The sequence below is a fragment of the Myotis brandtii genome, unplaced genomic scaffold (genome assembly GCF_000412655.1).
Source record: "Myotis brandtii unplaced genomic scaffold, ASM41265v1 scaffold328, whole genome shotgun sequence".
Lineage (NCBI taxonomy): Eukaryota > Metazoa > Chordata > Mammalia > Chiroptera > Vespertilionidae > Myotis > Myotis brandtii.
Window position 1 is genome coordinate 3,326,656 of NW_005362626.1, and position 21,016 is coordinate 3,347,671.

The window sequence follows — 21,016 nt, forward strand, 5'->3', positions numbered from 1 at the left end:
CCTCCAAACACACAATAGTGAACGAAGGGCAGATTTTTCCAGCTTCTGTGCAGGTGGTTTAGAATCCCCCCTCCCCCCCGGCTTTTAGGGAGGGAGCCCTAAGTTTCTCTCCTGACAGATGACAACCCCCCGCCCCACATCGATGTACAGGGGAGGGAGGGTCTGGTGTCTGCTTGCACCAGGATGTTTATGAACTATAAATAGTAAATTTCAACTTGACAGGTACCTTCTCAGGGATTTATATATAAACATAGGTAGGGGCAAAGTGGAAGTATGTTTTAATACTTTTTAGTGTTTGTGTGAATTACGATTAAACTAGACAGAGGAAATGTGTCCAGGGCAACGTCAGTGCTGCTGTTTCCCAGGGAGATGTCTGGGAATGGCCCCTCGGTCGAGACTTCCTGGTTATTGGAAACCCGGACCCTGCTGCCCCTGTGGCTCTGGGGTGCACATGGGGTCACTTCAGCGCCTCTCGGTGGCCTCTGTGGATGGGGCCCTTTGTGTGTATAAAGGGAAACTCACCCATGGGAGCAGGGGTGGCAGTGATAACAGACGGACCGTTCATCGCTGTGACCTCTAGACCTGGCTCCTCCCCATCTGACATTGGGGTGTGTGTGAAATGACTCCCTCTCCTATGTGCTCATGTGATTGAGTGTGCTACCGACGGCCCAGCGCCCAGCCCAGAGCGGGGAGGAGCAGGGAAAACTGGGCGCTCAGAGGCCGCACGCACCTTCCAGGGCTTTGGCTGCACGAGGGAGACACCCACAGAACCTTAGGGACCTTTACCTTTTTTGACGTGGCTCCCGATGGGCAGCATGCGATACCTCAGGAATATGAAGGCGGGAGATACAATCCCTTCGTCATCTCAACTGCGGGCCCTCCTAAGGCTCGAGGCTCATTTTGCCGAAAAGGCTAAGATTTCGTGATGTCATTTGGAAAGTGGGGCTTGTGGCTCAGAGGGGCCGTTCCAGGCTGCCTCCGCTGGCCGTGGGTGACAGGTGTCCTGCCGTGCGGCTGAGTGGAGACGAGGCTGCTGTCTGACACTGAATCGCAGGAGGTGGAGCCAGGCCCCGGCCCTGCATGGATGGGAAGCTGCTGTCCCCGGGGAGGAATCCTGGGCACCGAGTTGTGAAGAAACGCCTCCCTGAGATGTAAATAAATGAGCCGCGACTAAGGAGTGGGTGTGATTGGCTCCCGCAGCCTCTGGCAGGAGCACTGTGCCTGGCCGTCCACACTACAGGAGAGAGAAGCCCTCCAGAACCCGCTCAGCTTGCTCTGTGGGATGAGCTGCAGCCCTGCTGTTAGTCAGCTGTTCCTCTTCCCCCAGGCTCACCTGCCGACTCATGCTCACTCATGTTTCCATCCTCATACAGCACGGTTGTTCCCGGGAGTATTAAGATTTATCACAAACGACTGGAAGCTCCTAGTCACAACCAGCCCTTTATATGCGAAAACGCTAGCACCTTGTCTTGTTTACAGTGTTGGGAAGGTCTGACATGCTCGGGCCCTCTGCTCCGTGGTAGGGAACTGTTTGGATTCTGCACCTGGCCCTGGGCCTCAGTTTCCCCTGCATCGGGCTCGCGTTAGCCGGGTCCCATCCAGCAGCTGCCGGGAGGGCCAGGGTCGTCTGGGGAAGGTCAAGCACAGTCACCCCTTATAAGACAACCAAGTCACGTTTATGACAAAACCATCCAGCAGAGTTGTCGGCTGCCACCAAGCACTAAACACAAGAACGGCTCTTCCCAACTTGAGGTTGCTCTCTCCTCGAGGTGCACCTCCACGCTTTTAAAACTTATTTGGGCATCTGTTCTGTATACCTGCTGAGTCAGTGCTCACCTCGGTGCCCTTGAATTCACATGGTTCTTCATTAACATTTAAAATAAGTGGCTGAAGACCTTCCTCTGGAGGTTAGTTTTTGAAAGAAATAGGAAACCGCACAACCACCAGGATTGATGAGCTGATTTTTGAGTGACTCGGGCGAATGCCAGTGCCGCGTACAGGACACAACCTCCTCGCTCTGACCCAGCCTGAAATAAGCCGATGTGACAGGTGTGGCCCCTGTAGTGCCATGACAGCCCTCAGCAGCAAGCTGTGCCAGAGTGGACAGTGTGTGATAAGGTGAGAGTGCACACACACACACACACACACACACACACACACACACACACACACACACACACACACATGCGTGCACACACATGACCTGAGAGGAGACCTGGCTTTGTGCTCACAAAGGTGACTGCTGCTGTGGCTTCACGGTGGCTCCCGGGGAATGTCAGGGGTGACCTGCTTGGACGGTGTGTATTCAGGAGGACCGGACAGCCCACGGCCACTGTGGGCACTCCGGCCAACACACGTGTAACAGCCAGTGTGTCATAACACAGGCCTTCCTTTTCAGAGGCGGTTTTGCCCAGGTGACTAGTATAGGAGCTCCTTGGCGAGGTCCCGCAGCCGGGTATGGGCCTTTGACATCCTTGGCACGGAGGGACCCTGCCTCAGAGGACTCTGGTTGGAGAGTGGCCACCGGGTGGGGGCTGACTCCCCTGAGACTCGGCACCAGGCTAACATAGAATCCACATTTTGCCCTGAAGAAGTGCTAAGAAGTTGGCCTCAGTGTTATATGCTCTAATCAAAGGTAACATAATTTGGGGCTTGAGAGAAATCGGTTCATCAGACTGTGATACCTTTGTATTGTTTTTAAGGAAAATGTAGAAGAAACAAAAACGAGGCCGCCATCCCGGGTAGAGCGTGGCCTGTGTTGACCTGATGCATTAGGGAGTTTGGGGAGGCGGGGGGGGCACATGGAAGCACTTTAACACCAGTTTGGGAGCAGAAGTTCTAGAAGCTGGTTTGGAACTGCACAGCAATGTCGAATTTGATGAAAACTATAAAGGGAAGCTATACACCCAGAAATGTTACCAGCAAGTCTGGGAGCCTTTGGAACATCCTGAGGAATTTTACTAATACGCCCCATTCATAGAAACAGGAAAAGCCAATCTCATTGAAATTCTCTTCATTCGAATCGCCCTGCCTGGGACTTCCCTGGGGCCTGTGGATGTGTGTGAGCAGGCTGTGCAGGGGCCCGGTTTCCAGTTTTGTTTCATCTTGGGATAAGCTCTGTTTGCTGGATGTAAGCTATCTTCGTTGTCATTTCTAAAAATCCGGTAGGTTTCTGGATATTGTAAAAAACGTTGAGTCTAGATGTGATTCTGTAAATTTCATAGTGTTTTATTTTGAAGTGAGAGTTTTTGTTTGTTTATAAGAGGTATTTTCCTATTTAGACCTCAGGGCTATTTTGGAACCCCCAAATAAATGTGACCCCAGCAGCATCGGTTTTGATATCCAAAAGGTTAATCATCTTTAAGTTAAATATGATATATTATTCAGCAGAAAGAATGTACCTTTCCTTTTTAACTTCTAAATTCTGTACTTAATGTTTTAAAAGTGTAGGGAAAAAATGTGATAATGTAAAAATGTGGGGAAATTGTGGTTATAGAATTAAAAATTACTCGTGAAATAAACATTCTTATGGTACCAGAGTGTGATATTTGAATTAACCTAAGTGTGTATAAATTAGAAAATGAAATTTACCAGTATTTTATAAAAATATATTTTTACTTGAGGCCCGGTGTATGAAATTCATGCAGGGGGGCAGCGGGGGGGGGATGTTCCTCAGCCCAGCCTGCACCCTCTCCAATCTGGGACCCCTCAGGGGATGTCCGACTGCTGGTTTAGGCCCGATCCCTAAACTGGAAGTCAGACATCCCTCTCACAATCCGGGACTGCTGGCTCCCAACCTCTCCCCTGCCTGCCAGCCTGATCACCCTCTAACCATTCCCCTGCCAGCCTGATCGACACCTAACTGCTCCCCTGCCCAACTGCCCTCCCCTGCCAGCCTGGTCACCCCCAACTGCCCTCCCCTGCCGGCCTGGTTGCCCCCAACTGCCCTCCCCTGCCAGCCATCTTTGACCACATGGGGGAGGCCATCTTGTGTGAGGGTGTGATGGTCAATTTGCATATTACCTCTTTATTATATAGGATTGATTTCAGAAAGGAAGGGAGAGGGAGAGAGAGATAGAAACAGCAATGATGAGAGAGAAATATTGATTGGCTGCCTCCTGCATGCCCCCTTCTCTGCCCTTGACTGGAATTGAACCTGGGACCCTTCAGTCTGCAGGCCAACACTCTATCCACTGAGCCAAACCAGCTCGGGAAATATACCAGTATTTTTAATGTTACTTATTTTGATTAAATTAAACGTGCAGTTTCTTCTTCTGACAAACGTTTACTTTTCAAAGATAACATTTAAAAAATGTTTTAAGTTACCAATGAATACTTTATCATTCATTAAAATAATTTTTTTGCAGGCCACCTCTTCTGAGGCTACACATTGATAGATCGGCATCCTTCAGTCGTGTTTCCAAGTATTTACATACATAAGTCATAACAAAAATATAGTTTTGTTTTTATGAGTAGTCTTTTACCTCGATGGTACAATGGAAATGTTGTTCTTTAGTTTATTTTCTTTAGTCGAATGACTCTGGAAAGCTTTTTAAGGAATTTAAAAATTAATTTTATTTTATTTTTTAACAGCTAAAATAGTAATTCTCAAAACACAAAAGAAATCAACCAAACAGTATAAAACCGTCTCAGGGAGAAAGTGACTTACCCTCCCCCGGGGCATCCCCTGAGACCAATTACTTGTGTATCCTTCTGGAAATACGTTCTCAATGTTTCCTTCCCTCCACGTGTTATACAGATGAGATCCCCCTGCACGTACAGTTTCTTTCACCCGTGTTGGGGAGGGCATGTTAGTCCCATGAATCTTGTTGATTGCTGTGTAGTATTCCGTAGGAGAGGTGCATCACAGTGCATTTAACCATTTCTCCATGTTGGACTATTACAGTATTTTTGGTTCTTACCTCTTACAAGCGAGGAAGAGCCTTGAACTGACCTATTTGTATACTCAAGTGAATCTTTTCCTAAGTCAGGGGTGTAAAAGTGGGACCTGCCAGGTGGAAGGGAAGGCAGTGTAATTTCAATAGCTTCTGCTGTGTTGAGGCTGCTGAGATTTGCTGGGAATGGACAAAGGAGTCATTTCTCACCTGCAGCAACACTTGCAGACTTTTCTAATTTTTGCCAATCCGATAGTTAAACAATTGTATTTTCCTTTAATTTTCATTTCCCCAATTATTGGCAAAGTTGAGCATCTTTTCATGTGTCTTTGGGCCACTTTTATTTCCTGTTATAAAATTTTCTTATTTGTATCTGTTTCTCAATTCTTATTTTATTTTCTGATGTAATTTTTACTGATTTGTAGAAGTTTGCTACAAATTTTGGATCATAGTTCTTTGACACATATTGTGTTTATTTTCTCCCATTTTATCACTTATCTTTTAGATATCTCATATAAAAGTTTTAAATTATGATTCAGTCAAACTTGTTAAACTAATTTAAAAAAATTTGCATTTTGTGTTACAAGATAGTTTTTTTCTACCCCAAATTTAACATTTTTTCTTCTATATTTTCTCCTGATTTATAAAAACTATTTTTTTGTTTCTTTTTAGCTCCAAAAAAATTACAATCACACACAGTTTGTCATTTATGTGTATTTGATGGGACTAAAAACAAAGAGCTCCTATGTATTTGGAAAGTTCTACTCTGCATTTAGGAAATCTAAAGTATGATGCATTAAAAATCATAATCCCACTTATCAAAAATTATAATGATTAAGGAAGGCCCTCAATAAGAGGTCAAATTTTAAATGAAACCTTGTTCTAGGTCAATATTGTTATCGGAGATATCGGCATTAGTTGTTTGTGAAAGAACAAATGATGTGTGTACGTGATGGGTAGAAATACAGGTAAATAGGAAGGTAACATACAAAGGGTAGACCTATTCAAAAAGTCTGAGAACTGGGACATGAGAAGTGAGTGGGGGAGGGGGCAGGTGGTCTGTCTCATTTTCCTGACTAATACTGCACAACCTTGAAACTCAAAGTTCCTTCCCATGGAACCTAGGGGTGCGGTAGGGGAGGCCTAAAGTGTGTCCTGGGGGCACTCCGTCTGTGCTCCTCAGCCAAGAAGGTCACCTTGACGAGGACTTCTGCGTGTGGCCCTTGCCCCTCACTGAGGCCCTTCATGTGGTCGCTGGCTCCAGCAGGTCACCCCTGCTGTCTCCTTTGATGGTGACTGGGCTGGCTTCCAGCAGTGGGGACATTAAAAGTGGCCTGGAAACCTCCAGCCTGCTGACAAGACAAACTGTGATGTACAAATTGTTCAGGTAAGTTGTCAGCTGCCTGCAGCATCCCATCCCGGGTCACACTGTCCCTGCAGCAAAGTCACCAGATCACTGGCCTCACAGAGCACTGCTCTTCCCTTAACTTTCCCTAAAAACTATACAATATAATACAACACAGTACAGCACAACACAACACAACATAATACAACACAATAAAATACACGACTCAAGCTCAAATCTACTTTAGTACTTCAAAAACGTTATTTAAAAACAAGAAAATCAAGAAGTCAGTTCGCTGTAAGGATATGATTTCAAATTTTCACGAACTCTTAATGAACAAAAAAGCTTTATTAGTGCAAGAGCCTAATTGGGAAGCTGGATCGGGCCGCTCTCCGGGCCACCAGAGACAGGAGGGATCAGGGACCTGGACTGTGGTGGGGAGGTTGTCCCCTGGCTGTGAAAAAGGTTGCAAGATGTCCTCACTCCTGGGCAAAGGAGTCCCTTGGATGGGAGCCCCGCGTCACCCCATTGCCCCTTCACCTCCTGTCCCTGAGCTGCCCCTGGGAAGGGACCAGCTTTTACTGCTAACTGTCCTGAGTGGTCACTGAAAGGTGGAACCTTGACCTCCTTCTTGGCCAAACCCCATTGGGATGGGGCTCCTGCCTCGTCTCCCTCCCTTGGTTGAAGTGCGTGATACTCTTTGAGGGGTGAGAGGTCATAGGTTGCAGGTGGGGAAAGCAACCCCTCCTTCTTTCCCTCCTATGACTAGGCAGGTGCTGGGCCCACCGTCCCACCATCCCCAGCACCAGCCTGTGTTTCTCTAACTCTCTACACTCATTTTAGTCTCGGACTCAGGCCCTTGAAATATTGCAGCAACTCTCATGGTCTCCCTATGGCAACAGATGGACCCTTGCAGGTATAGAAACCTCTGGTTCTCAAAGCACCAGGGTTTCCGGTGGATGAGCAGCTGGAAAATGTCCGAAATACAGCTGTGTTAGTTTCCTGTGATTGCTGGAACAAATCACCTCAAACATGGATGGCTCCAAACAACAGAAACAAACGTATTCTGGCATCCACGTGTGGGCAGAACCACTCTCCTCTGAAGTCTCTAGGGAGGATCCTTGCCCCTTCCAGCTCCCGGTGGTTGCCAGCATTCCTTGGCACCGTGGCTTGTGGCAGCCTCTGCTGTCACCGCATGGCCGTTTTCCCTGAGTATGTGTGTGCCTGTGTTCACATTTCCCTCTTTTTATAAGGATAGCAGTCATTGGATGGACGCTCACCCAAATCCATGTATGAAGATCCTATTTCCAAATGAGGACACATTCACAGTCCTGGGTTAGGACTTCAACATATCTTTTTGGGGGGCACAACCCAACCTGCAACACCACCCCAGCCAACTGAGTCAGAGACACTGGGAGCCTGGGAGTGCATGCCTCCCCAAACACTGCACCCCCCAGGCCCTCTTCCCCACACCCACTCTCCAGTGCTCTCCCACCTCACTGGCCCCTATGGTTACCTGCCCCTCCTCTGCCTGACCCCTAAGGCTGGAAGCCAGTTTTAGCCTCTTCTCTGCACCCCTGCCTAGGCCATCGCAACAGCCCGTGGTTTAAAATGCCAGCTGCAGGCTGTTGAATCAGTTTAGGTATTCAGCTGTAACCTTGCCCAGGAGCTCTAGGCCAGGTGCCTACAACCCACTGGTTCAAATCCAGTCCCTGCCTGTTTCTATAAATGCAGTACATTGGAGCTCCCTTCTTGCCATATTGTCCATGGTGGGGTTGGGGTTTTTTTGTTTGTTTGTTTTTGTGGGTTTTTTTGTTTGTTTGTTAATCCTCTCCCGAGGATATTTTTTCATTGATTTTTAGGGAGAGTGGAAGAGAGAGGGAAAGGCAGAGAGAAACATCAATGTGAGAGAAACACATTGATTGGTTGTCTCCTGCATGAGCCCTGACCAGGGTCTGGGCCAGGGAGGAGCCTGCAACCAAGGTACGTGCCCTTGATCAGAATTGAACCCGGGACCCTTTGCTCCGCAGGCCGATGCTCTATCCACTGAGCCAAACCGGCTAGGGCTCTTTGGTGGTTTTACTCTCCAAGGACACAGTTGAGTTGTTGTGGCAGAAGTCTTCATCATTTTGATAGCCTCTTACTTACCTCACTGGTGGGGGAGGGGTTCTTGCCCTAGGGTTATGGGAATGGCAGAACACACAACTTCCCACACCGGACAATGGAGATGTCTAGAGGTCATTCCTGGAGACAGCAGGAACTGGAGGAGGCCCAGTGCACACCTGGGCTGCCATCAGCCTCCTCAGTTCATCTGCCCAGGAGTCAGGAAACTGACCCTCCACCAGCTGCTCCCCACTGGCCGAGGGGGTAGTGGTGGCTGCCCTGCTGCCGGTGCCTCTCAGGACATCGCTGATTAGGCCAAGCTGATGAAGGTGTAGGTGTTTGACTAGGACAGCCGTGGGCAAACTACGGCCCTCTGGCCGCATTCGGCCCGTTTGAAATGAATAAAACTAAAAAAAAAAAAAGACCGTACCCTTTTATGTAATGATGTTTACTTTGAATTTATATTAGTTCACACAAACACTCCATCCATGCTTTTGTTCCGGCCCTCCGGTCCAGTTTAAGAACCCATTGTGGCCCTCGAGTCAAAAAGTTTGCCCACCCCTGGACTAGGAGGACATTAACTGACAATGCACACCAGCTACATCCCCTCGGTAGAAACAGCAACATGGAAGACACTCTGCTTCATTTGACTCAGCCTGGCTCTTCCCCCAGAAAAGCATACGGGGAGGAAGATGCTTGGTTGGCTTAATTACACCGAACGACAATACACACATTCTAAGCTGTGTGGGGAAAGGGCTTGGAGACAGACAGGCGGGGTCCAGGCCAGGCTTTGCTACATGTTTTCTTTGTGGTCCTGGCAGTGTTACTCATTTCCTTGAAGAATAAATCTCTGGTGCCGGTGCTGGACAGAGAGATGCTGGGGGCCACTCTCAGCACTGACTCCGTGCTCCCGGCCTTGATTGACAGTCCTCAGGGGTTCTCCACTCTTCTCTGCCTCCATGCCCTGCAGGTGGCCAGGATGTCCCTCAAGAAATGCCGTGATCCTCATGGGAGATCCATCAGCACAACACAGCCTGCAGTGGGCATGAGGACTGACCTGTGTTTCAAAGGCCTTCTGAGCTCTACCATCCTCCAGGGAGAACCGGGCAGAGCTGGTCACCCCAGGCCCTGAGTGAGCCCCAGTCTGGTGAGCTGCCTTTCCCACCCCCCACCCCTCACCTCTCACCCCCAGGGTCTTCCAGCAGGTGGAGAGGTGTCCCTGCCCCTTGCCCCAGGCAGCACAACCATCGTGGTTTAGTGGACTCTACCATCTGTGCTGGGCTTAGCTGCTGTGTTCTCCTCTGTAAGTTAAATAACTTAACCCATTACGTTGAAAAAATTAGCATTAAGGCAGGAAAAAAAACTTTAGCTCTGAAAATCAAACAATAAATATATGAGGGATTTCATTAGTTATTTTAACTGGCAAGGTGGGCTTAGTGCCATCTGAGGGCTATTACATATCTATGACGTGACATTACACGTCATGTGAGGGGGTTTTCTTGTTATGCTTTATGGAAATCTGACTTCTGGTTACTCCAAATACTGTTTCTTGGGTTTTGTTCCTGTAGGATTTTTTTTTTTTTTTTTAGGAGGGAATGTTGTTGTTTGTGTTCAGAGAGCCTTTCCACTCCTAAGTCTGCCTTCTCAGGCCCAGGTGGCACGAGTCTGAGAGGTGGCACCGGTCAGGATGTGGGTTCTCACACTGTCCCATTAGGGGAGGACAGACCACATGCTCTGGTCCCAGGGTGCCTCTTCGGCTCTGGTATGATAGGTACAGCATGTGATATTTGTTCATTTTGGTGAGCGGAATTAGGATGAGTCTTCTTAACTGAAAGTGGGGCTCACTGATACCGAACCACTTCTATAGTCCCACAGGGCTCCCCTAGTTAGCGATGGCACCCAGAAATAGTGCTTTTCAGAAGTGACTGAACCTGAAAGTCTTCAGCCCACTGGTGTACCGGGGCAGAGGCATCCTTGGCACCGAAGGTAGAGAATTTGATGATAAAGCACGTGATTTTTGCAAACACTTGTTCCGTCCGTCTCATTTCTGAAATGTGTTTTTTCTGCCCCGTGTGATGTCATCTAGTTGTACGCGTTGTAGCTAAAAGCCGCGTGGAACATCTTCGGTGTCTGATAGGAAGGATGCCAGTATCCCACGCCTACAATCTAGGTAGGGGGGTGACGGTGGGGTGACCGGGAAGTGCCAGGGGTGTAAGAAATGGCCTGGGCTCCAAGAGTTCACAGCCAGCCTTTATTCCTCCTGTGACAGAAACGAGGGTTTGGGGAGGGGGCTGGGGAGAGGGGCTGTGGAGGGGTGCTGGGGAAGGGTGCTATGGAGGGGTGCTATGGAGGGGTGCTATGGAGGGGTGCTATGGAGGGGTGCTATGGAGGGGTGCTATGGAGGGGTGCTATGGAGGGGTGCTATGGAGGGGTGCTATGGAGGGGTGCTATGGAGGGGTGCTATGGAGGGGTGCTATGGAGGGGTGCTATGGAGGGGTGCTATGGAGGGGTGCTATGGAGGGGTGCTATGGAGGGGTGCTATGGAGGGGTGCTATGGAGGGGTGCTATGGAGGGGTGCTATGGAGGGGTGCTATGGAGGGGTGCTATGGAGGGGTGCTATGGAGGGGTGCTATGGAGGGGTGCTATGGAGGGGTGCTATGGAGGGGTGCTATGGAGGGGTGCTATGGAGGGGTGCTATGGAGGGGTGCTATGGAGGGGTGCTATGGAGGGGTGCTATGGAGGGGTGCTATGGAGGGGTGCTATGGAGGGGTGCTATGGAGGGGTGCTATGGAGGGGTGCTATGGAGGGGTGCTATGGAGGGGTGCTATGGAGGGGTGCTATGGAGGGGTGCTATGGAGGGGTGCTATGGAGGGGTGCTATGGAGGGGTGCTATGGAGGGGTGCTATGGAGGGGTGCTATGGAGGGGTGCTATGGAGGGGTGCTATGGAGGGGTGCTATGGAGGGGTGCTATGGAGGGGTGCTATGGAGGGGTGCTATGGAGGGGTGCTATGGAGGGGTGCTATGGAGGGGTGCTATGGAGGGGTGCTATGGAGGGGTGCTATGGAGGGGTGCTATGGAGGGGTGCTATGGAGGGGTGCTATGGAGGGGTGCTATGGAGGGGTGCTATGGAGGGGTGCTATGGAGGGGTGCTATGGAGGGGTGCTATGGAGGGGTGCTATGGAGGGGTGCTATGGAGGGGTGCTATGGAGGGGTGCTATGGAGGGGTGCTATGGAGGGGTGCTATGGAGGGGTGCTATGGAGGGGTGCTATGGAGGGGTGCTATGGAGGGGTGCTATGGAGGGGTGCTATGGAGGGGTGCTATGGAGGGGTGCTATGGAGGGGTGCTATGGAGGGGTGCTATGGAGGGGTGCTATGGAGGGGTGCTATGGAGGGGTGCTATGGAGGGGTGCTATGGAGGGGTGCTATGGAGGGGTGCTATGGAGGGGTGCTATGGAGGGGTGCTATGGAGGGGTGCTATGGAGGGGTGCTGTGGAGGGGAGCTGGGGAGGGGGCTGGGGAGAGGGGCTGTGGAGGGGTGCTGTGGAGGGGTGCTGTGGAGGGGTGCTGGGGAGGGGGCTGTGCTGGGAGACAGCGGTTCAGGGCACCCTGAGTCCTGGCCTTCGCCTCATGGTTAGCTGTGCGCTCACTTGGCAGAGAGACGCCCATTTTCCTCCTTTGCTCTTCACTCCGCGGTGTCTGCTGAGAGCCCCGAGGTTAACCAGCTGGAGACACGCAAGACACGCACAGTCCACGCACGGAAAACAGGCTGTAAGCGTTTGGGAAGAGGCTTCTAGACCTTCTTTGGAGAATACTAGTACGTAGCTGAGACAAAAACCTGGTGTTGGTCGTGCCTGTCTCGGTGAGTGTGCTGGGGAGGCCACCGAGGGACATTTCTCTCTGCTGGTCTTTGTGTAGGTGACTGAGAACACAGCCTGATGCTGCAGATCGTCGCCCGCCTCCCGAAGGAGAAGGCTGCTCTATCTAAAAACTTCCATTGCATCCAGGAGCGAGTCTGCATCACAGCAATTTGCTATTTCCTGCTCCAGGGACAGAAAAGCAGACACAGCTTAGCTTTAGCTGCTTCCACTTCAGTATCCTTGCCCCTGAAACATAGATTTCCCCCCCAAGATTCCAGCAGGAGGGGAACTGGCCTTTAATTGTATAATATGAGCTTCTTGAATAGGGTCATTAAGGTTTCTGAGCCTCGGCATGGCCGACATTTGGCTCCGGATAATTCTTTGTGGTGGGGCTGTCCTGGGATCGGGCGATTTTTAGCAGCATCCTGGGCCTCTGTTCACTAGGGGCGACCCACTAGCACCCCTCCCCAACCTCAGCTGGGACAACCAGAGGCATCTCCACATACTGCCTGAGAGCAACGTCGCCCCCAGGTGGAGAGCACTGCCCTGGAGATAATGAACATCATCATTAGAACTCGAAGCACATTCCATGTTCCCAGACCATCTCTATTTAAAGAATGGCACACGCGGGTCTCTGGCAATTTGTACAGAAACTGAGCCTTTGTGCGACAAAAAGCTGGGCTCTGCCTTCTAGGTGACAATGCTGAAATGCAATCCAAAACCTCATTCAGGGCTTCCTCCGATTACATCAGTTCATTATTTCATATTGTGTGGGGTCTTTTCCAGGCGACAAATTGGATTTTGATTTTTGAAAGCATGGCAGTTGGATTTTTAATAATATTTAGGATTAAAAGGGAAGATGAGAAAACTTTTATTTTCTCGTTATAAGTGCCCCTAATTGAATTTTAGAAAGTCTGTTTGGAAGAAGTTAGACGTTAGACAACATGTTGTGAGGCATGCGGATGCTTCAACCTGGTCAGAGGGAGAACAGGCCTCAGATGCTTGGAGGGTCTCGAGAAAAACGAGCAGCCATGAGCTCGTGTGATGATGGTTCATTTCATGTGCCGACTTGGCTGGGCCATGGCGCCCAGATATTTGGTCAGACATTATTCTGGAGGTTTCATATATATTTTGGGTTGACATATATATTTAAATCAGTGGACTTGGAGTGAGCTGCAGTGCCCTCCATAATGTGGGTGCACCTCATCAAATCAGTTGATAGCCTTCAGTAGAACGGACTGACCTCCCCTGCCCCTGCCCCTGCTCCCAAGATGCCTTTGGACTTGAACTGCAACACCGGCTCTCCTCTGGGTCTCCAGCTTGCTGACTGACCCTGTAGATTTTGGACTTGACAGTTTCCTTTATCACCTGAGGCAATTCCTTAAAGCAAATATCTATTTATCTACCTAGCTACTATCCACATCCTATTGGCTTGGTTTCTCTGGAGAACCCTGGCTAACACAACTAGAGGAGAAATCCCAAGCAGTTTCTTGGTTAAGCGTCACCACCCACTCACCCTGTTTTCCAGGAGCATATGGCTGTAGACGCCTCCTGGGAGGGCTACGCAACGCACTATTTCCTTGTTTTTGTTTTGTCTCCTTTCGATTCTGCAGAGGCCAGCAGGATGCCAGGTCTTGGGGGGAAAAGGTTTACTTTGGGTTTGTAAGAAGCAGCATTTAAGCAGCACAGCAGCTGTCAAGTTGGAAAAAGCTGCGGAACAGCAGAAGAGCACCCCAGGCCGCCGGGGCAGGCGGCAGATGTTCTCAAAATAATTAATTAATTAAGAACCTGGCTGGGTCTGGCAATGTCTCTTCTCCCCACCCAGACCCTCCCGTAGCCCTGCCCTACAGCTGCTTCTCCATGACACGCTGACGCACACACGGGCTCATGTGTGTGTCCACAGCTAGCCTGTGAAAGGACCGGGACCGAGGACACGCAGCAGTATCGTTCCGCTTCGGGCGTGTGTTGTGTGCAGGGGAGTCAGCATTCCAGATCCTGACACACCCCAGATCCTCCCCTGACCAGTGGGGCACCTCCCGGTGTCAGTCTGGGATCTGACTGTGGACCTCAAGGTTGGATAGTTGTGATTATTTTTGCATCCCACTTATATGGGTTACAGAAGAGAGGCGAATGTCTTGCTTGTCAAAAGCTGCTCACAGCCACCCCAGACTTCCTGCTAACTGTTCCTCCCTAAGTCTGTTCCCAAAGGGCCCATAGCACAGGGCCAGCCGCTAGGTGCAAGCAGGATGTATTAATCAACTGCCTTAAGCTTTTCCATTTTTGGACGTTTTAAAGTAGATGATTAGACTCAAGGTGCCACACGTCCAATAGTCCGACTTTGTGTCTGTGAAACAGTTTGTGAAAATACCCATCATGCATGCATGTTTGTGTTTCTATAGAAACCATCTGGCAACCCTAGTAAAATGTAAGAGAAAAATCTCTGAAATGTAAGAAAAAACAAGCCATGAGGAGAAATGCAGGGGCTTTATTATAATCAGTATTATTCTTCAAGTTAACAATTGGTACTCATTGAGGAAACAGTATGCTTTCAGCGAGCCACAGATACATGCCAGGTGCAACTACAAGTACATAAACATGCCCCTTGGGAAACAGCACGGCGCTCCTGCCTGCAAACCCAGGTATCAACACGCGCCTACATTTCTGCAGTGGAAGGTGCAAGGGTCTGCACAGGCCTGACCTGCACTGCCTGCTCTCAGCGCCCTTCTGGGATGCCAACTCTGGGGGGTAGGGTGGGGGTGAGGAGCTGCTTGCTCTGTGTGCCCCACGACCATGCTGCCCACAGAGTGTGCCTCTCCAAAGCCAGCCTTGGTGTAAACCAACCTCTCAGACTAAGAAATACCAGATGTGATCACATGGTACCTTGAAGGTTAGACTCCAGCTTCCGCAAGCCAGTGGGAGGAAACGACAGGGCCTTAAGAAAGCCAGGCAGGGCTTTTCCCTCAGGGGAGGGCATGGGTCTGCCTAGGTCTGAGTCACCCCTGCTCATCGCAGCTCTGGACTGAATGGCATCGCAAGGCTGGTGGCGGGCACGCTGCTCACAGTGCACTGCTGGCCTGCAGCAAATGCCACTGCTGGCAAGTGGGGTGGCTGGTGGGAGGGCCCTCCCCAGGCCTCTGCTCAGGAAGATCTGAAGGAACCTTTCGCTTTTCAGAAAAGCAGGCACTCCACCCCCGAACCAGAGAGCAGCCCAGGGCGGCTCTGGGAAGGAAACGCACAGAAAGCAGGGCCACCTGACGGGCCCAAGTGAAGGTGGGCCCAGCAAACGTGCACAGGCAGAAGGCATCTGGACAGCTGGGCCCACTGGCACACAGGCTTTTCTAGCTCTAATGGAATGTGGTGTCTCTTGTTCCCAGGGAGACAAAGGGCAGGTTCGGTCTTTTCTCTCTGCGTTCACTTCTCTCCCCATGCAGTCTGTGCTCTTGCTGTGTGTCCAGAATTGGCTATCCGTCTGCCTGGCCAGTGGCCACTTCCAGAACTCAGAGACAGCTCTAGAGGTGAGTGATGACAAACACGAGTTTGTCTCGATTGCTCGGGCGCAGGCTGCCTTGATGGCGGGGCAGTGCTGGACTTGGGACCCACACTGAGATCTCCTCCCAGAGGTACTACCTTTGGGCAAACTACCTGCCCTCTAATTTTTCAGCAAGATGACTCCTGGAATAACAGAGCCATCTCAGAGATGCAAACTTTTCTTTGGTCCTTCTGGGGTCGCCCTGCACAGGGACCCCTGGTCGCACAGGGAGTGACATTCAGGGTTGCTGTGGTCCATTTTAAGTCTTCTTTGATGTCTTTCTGAAACCCACCCCGTAATGAACACCCTCATTTCTTATGCTCCCTTAGGTGTGCAGATTTGATTGTCCTAGTACTCAGAAGCATAAAACGATTGAGCTTTCCTCCTAATCTCAATCCAACCCTCCCACATTTGTGCCCCTTTGTTTTTAAGACCACAGGCAGGACTTTTAGTCAATGGCTGAAATAGTTCTAGAGCTAAACTCTGAGCAACTTCATTTTGCTCAGAACTCGGCAGGTTCTGCTAATGGCCCCTCACCAAACAGGACTCCCTGGGAACAAGGTTTGGGGTCTGTTTCTAGCTTTGATTTGGAAATGTAAGGCAAAGGAAGGGCGCGTTGCTTTGCCTTAGATCTCCCACTGGAAAAGTGTTTGGAAGAAAATGCAGTTCTCTTTGCCGGGGAAATACCAAATGTCAGGAACCAGGCAGGGCAGGGGAGGGCGCTGGGTCCTCGCGGTCACTTGCGAGGCTGCTGGATGTGCTGGGTTCTATGGGATGGGTACTTGTCCATGGAGGCGTGGGGCTTCTGGTGAGCCACCTGGGCGGCCGCCGGGGGGAAGTCCTTGTCGCCCTGTCGGAGACACAGAAGGAAGGCATGGCGTCATCAACACTCACTAGCTGGGTTCGTGCAGGAGCAAGGCCCCAACCCCGAGTCCACCGTGTCCCTGCAGCGTGCGTGATGGACTGGGGGCCTATGGGCAGGCAGGAGCCTGTCCCCTGGCCTGTGGGGGCCCTGAAGCTCCCTGGGGAGCGGAGGGGCACTGAGGCCCACACACCACCCAGAAGGTGAGGATCTGGCTGTCTCTGCCCACACGTCTGAGATTGGAAACTACATGTGTTTGGGTGTCTTTCTTCTGCTAGAACTGCTCCTGTAATTGTCTGAACTGGGGGCCAGACAGAATCAAATCCAGGCCTTCCATTCAGATCTGCCACCAAAGCTGTGAGCCGGGAAGGATACCAAAGGGCAGGGCTGTAAGGTGTGAGACAGCACCTGTCTTCACCTGCCGAGCCTTGAAGAAGGTACCCCTGTCTCCAGGGAGGAATCACTGGGTGCCACAGGGCCTGTGAGGCTGCCGCCAGGGCTGCTCCGGCTAACCAACTGGCCATGGTTGACCTCAAACTTGTATCTGCATTTACTTTTCTCACATGTAGTAGACGTGCCACTCATCTGTCCCAGTGTCTCAGCACGGCTGTGGTGAGCTGTCCCCAGCAACGACATTTTCTTCACACATCATATGCTAAGTGCTCAGCTGTACTGTGAGCCACAGAACTGTGGGTGGTGTTAGCGTGTCCTCCTCACAACGGGAGTTAGCTGGTGGGAGGGCTGAAGTTACAGAACACTGGGTTCTCCACAAGAGGGTGCTCTTTGTAAAGGGTATGACTAAAGCCCATGTGTTTAGACCAGGGGTTGGCAAGCACTTTCTATAGTATGTCAGGTAGTAAATATTTTAGGCGTTGCGGGTCATACTCTCTGCCTCAACTATTTGGTCGGCCACTGCAGCATGAAAGCAGCTGCAGACGATGCATACATGATGGGCGTGGCTGTGTGCCACGAAAACTTCACGCTGAAATCTGAATTGCATATAATTTTCACATGTCATGAATATAGACTTCTTACTTTGATTTTTTCAACTATTTAAAAATGTAAAAGCATTCTCAGCTCAGTCTCCCAGAAGCACTTGGCCGGTGGGTAGCTGTGGTCCCTGGCCAAGTCCAAAAAGAAGGGAGACAGGTGAGGAGGAGGAGAGGCAGCTGCTCCCACCCCCGCTGTGTGCTCCATGCCGTCACTGTCCCCAGTTCCCCACTATGCGCTCATGGACAGGAGACCACAGAACACCACTGGCCCCATGGAAGAATGGGGTTAGCAAAGACAAGGGACCGAAAGACCTCACGCTGAGGCCCATGTGATGAAGGCTCTTACCCGGGCGATGACACCGGAGATGTACACGGTGGGTTTAGGCGGGCTGTAAGACAAGAAGGGAAAAGACAATTTAGCAGAAAACTCACAAAGGGGGGCTGTGGCAGCGACAACAGGTGGATGAGGTCAGTTTGAGGGGAGGGAATAAGCATGGCTGAGGAGGAAAGAGAAGTGAAGGTTATTTCACCACAACTACCACCTGGCCGCTGGGCTCAGGATACCTGTGGAGTCCTCCTGAGGGAGGCCAGGCAGGGGAGTTGCTGGAAAGCACTTTCCTTTTGTTCTTTGGTTCGTCCTCAGGCCTCAATTTGTAACTACCGGCAAGCCCAGTGGTTTTGGTTTCAGATTACAGACATAGGCGTCCCTGAAGTAGTAAGTCAGGGTCACACTGAATGAACTGGAGACTGTAACTAGGAAGCTCCCTGTTCTGTGAGCTGAGGGTCCCCTTCCACAGTCCTCGTGGGGCCCTTGGCTTCCAGTAGCTGCTAAGGGGCAAGACCCAGAGCCAATGCACTCCTGGCCTCTAGGGGATCCCAAGCAGGTCCTTCCGAAGCTACTGTCAATGTTAACATCTTCTATCCTACTGAGCTTGCCACTGTCACCAAAACTGAGGGGATGGACACAGGGCCAAAGTCATACATGTTCATAGTTGAGAATCAGACAAACCCAAACATGTTAGAATCTAGGAGGAGCCTGAAATAGAGATGGTTCTGTTCTGATAATTATGCAGCATCACCTTCCAGTAAAGCCCGGCCATCTGTAGGCACGGCGAGCCCGTGACTACTTCCATCATTGCCAGTTTATGTTGGTTTTGTAACCTACATCAAGCCTCTGAAGGCAGAAACAGAGACACACCCTCCCCCCGCAAGAGCCTGATGAGAAAGTCACCCAGAGAGATGAATCTAGTCAGAAGAGATGCATGATAGAGACCAGCTCCTCTGCCTATATATATACACACACATATCCTGTTTCTCTACATATATATGTTCAATGTATTGTTGAAAAGCAGACAAGCAGAAAAAAGTTAGTCACTTCTAACTCTCTGTTACGATGTGTATGACCCTGATGTACAGAACTGAACTATAAAGAATTGTACCTGAATTAGCAGGCTGTGCTCTGAGAAGGTAGAGCGTCTGGCCCTTGGGAGAGGGTTGGCCCTGTTGCAGGCAGAACAGCAGCCTGCAGCGCCCACCGCAGTGTCTGTCCCAGCACCTGCTCACCCCTGTGTGCGTGTGCGCGGAGAAAGGGTCTCCAGATGCGGCGCCCCACCATGGGGCCCCACACTTCCACCGGTGGCCTCCCTGGCCTCAGTGAACCTTAGAGGTGACCCTTCCCACTCTGGCCCTGGGCGTCTCCCACGTTAAACACGATGAGGGTGGGTCCTAGGTCTTGACTGAGCATGCCTGGGGAAATGCGTGTGTGGATGGTTATGATCAGAGGTCGCAGTGACCCTGCTCCGGCCTGGACATCAGAAAATGCAGGCAGATGCTGCAGCCTCATTGCTGCCCTCTGATGCCCAGTGGCAGGTATAGCGCTTACCTTCCTGGCACCCACCTTAGCGTCTCCCCTCAAGTGAGCCTCTCAAGGAGACAGTCACAGTGTGATGCTGAATGGCTAGAACACTTTGGACTCTGGGGCTAAAGGAGATCCCCCCCTCCCCCCCGCCAGTCCCAGCTCAGTCCCTAAGGAGAGTCAGAGACTGAGGGCAGACCTCAGGGCCACACGGTGATTCTCCTTGCTGACCCCTATCTTACAGAGGCACCCACGCTGACTCGTTAGCACTTAAGCTGCTGAGTTTTGAGGGCATTTTGGATTCTACTCATCGAAGGACAGTGTAGCAGAGAAGAGCCTATTGGTCTCAGAGGGAAGGCAATAGTCCTGCGGATCCAGCAGGCTGGAGAAGAGGTTCTTGCTGCAGAGTGCACCATTTCTGTGTTGTTTTTTAAACAACATCGAAGAATTGTGCTGGACTTGCAGTCTCCTCCAGGCTGGAGGGCAGACTCCAGCCTGTGTTGCTCTGCTATACCACCTTCCTCAGAGCGCAAGCTCTCCCCTCCCTGCCAAATGTGCTGCAAACCCCAGCTAGCTCAGCAACTAATTAACATTTAAAAAATTTACCTTTAAGCCATTTTTTAATTGTACAATTCAGTGCCATTAAGTACATTCACATTGTTATACAACCATCACCACGATCCATTTCCAGAACTTCATCATCAACAGAAACTCTACCTAGTAAGCAATAACTCCTCGTCTCCCTTCCCTTAAACACTGGTAACTGCTGTTCTACTTTCTGTCCTGAGGATTCAACTAGTCTAGTACCCCGTGTAAGTGGAATCATAGTCTTTCTCTTTTTGTGACTGGCTATTTCACTGAACATTATATCTTCGAGGTTCATCCATGTTGTAGCATGACAGAATTTCCTTGCTTCTCCAAGGCTGAGTGGTATTTCATTGTGTGGATAGACCACATTTTGTTTATCCATTCATCTGTGATGGACTCTTAAGTTGTTTCTCCCTTTGGACTATTGGGATTAATGATGCTATGGCCATGGGTGTACCAGTATCTGAGACCCTGCTTTCAATTCTTCTGTGCAGACACTCAGAAGTAGAGTTGCCGGGCCATGTGTTAATCCTGTGTTTAACCCGAGGAGCCACTGTGCTGATGTCCACGGCAGTCCCAACATTTCAGATTCCCACCAGCAATGCACTCGGTTCCGGTGTCTCACACCTCACCAACACTTGTTATTGTCTGGTTTTTTTTTTGGATAGTATTCATCCTAATGTGTGAGTGGTATCTCACTGTGGTTTAGATTTAACAGATAATTTTAAGAATAAGCTTTTCTGCATCAAGAAATAATATCAATCTGTACTGAGCATTCATTCAAGGTCTTTGTGACACAAACTCCCCCCAGCCCCCCAAAAAGTCTTCTTCTCTTTTCTAAAACTGGAAAGGCCATACTCGATGGTGAGGACACAGGGCGGCCGCCTCCTGTGTAACACTCGCCAGCGCTGCCTGTACCACACAGCCTCACGCTGACAGAGCATGCGCTGCACTGCGCGTTCCATCCAGCTTGGCCCTGAGCTTCACTGC

General features: G+C 50.5%; 1 protein-coding gene across 1 annotated transcript in view; it reads right to left on the reverse strand.

Moving 5' to 3' along the window:
• Positions 1–14,665: 14,665 nt before the first annotated feature.
• The window catches only part of DAP (death-associated protein), a 38,558-nt gene continuing 32,207 nt past the window's right edge, over positions 14,666–21,016 (reverse strand). The window contains exons 2-3 of the mRNA XM_005871054.2: positions 17,930–17,972; positions 14,666–16,579 (exon numbers count right to left, since the gene is read on the reverse strand). Of these exons, the coding sequence (XP_005871116.1) occupies positions 16,466–16,579; positions 17,930–17,972 (157 nt within the window). The 3' untranslated portion in view covers positions 14,666–16,465. The remainder of the gene's footprint in view (positions 16,580–17,929; positions 17,973–21,016) is intronic.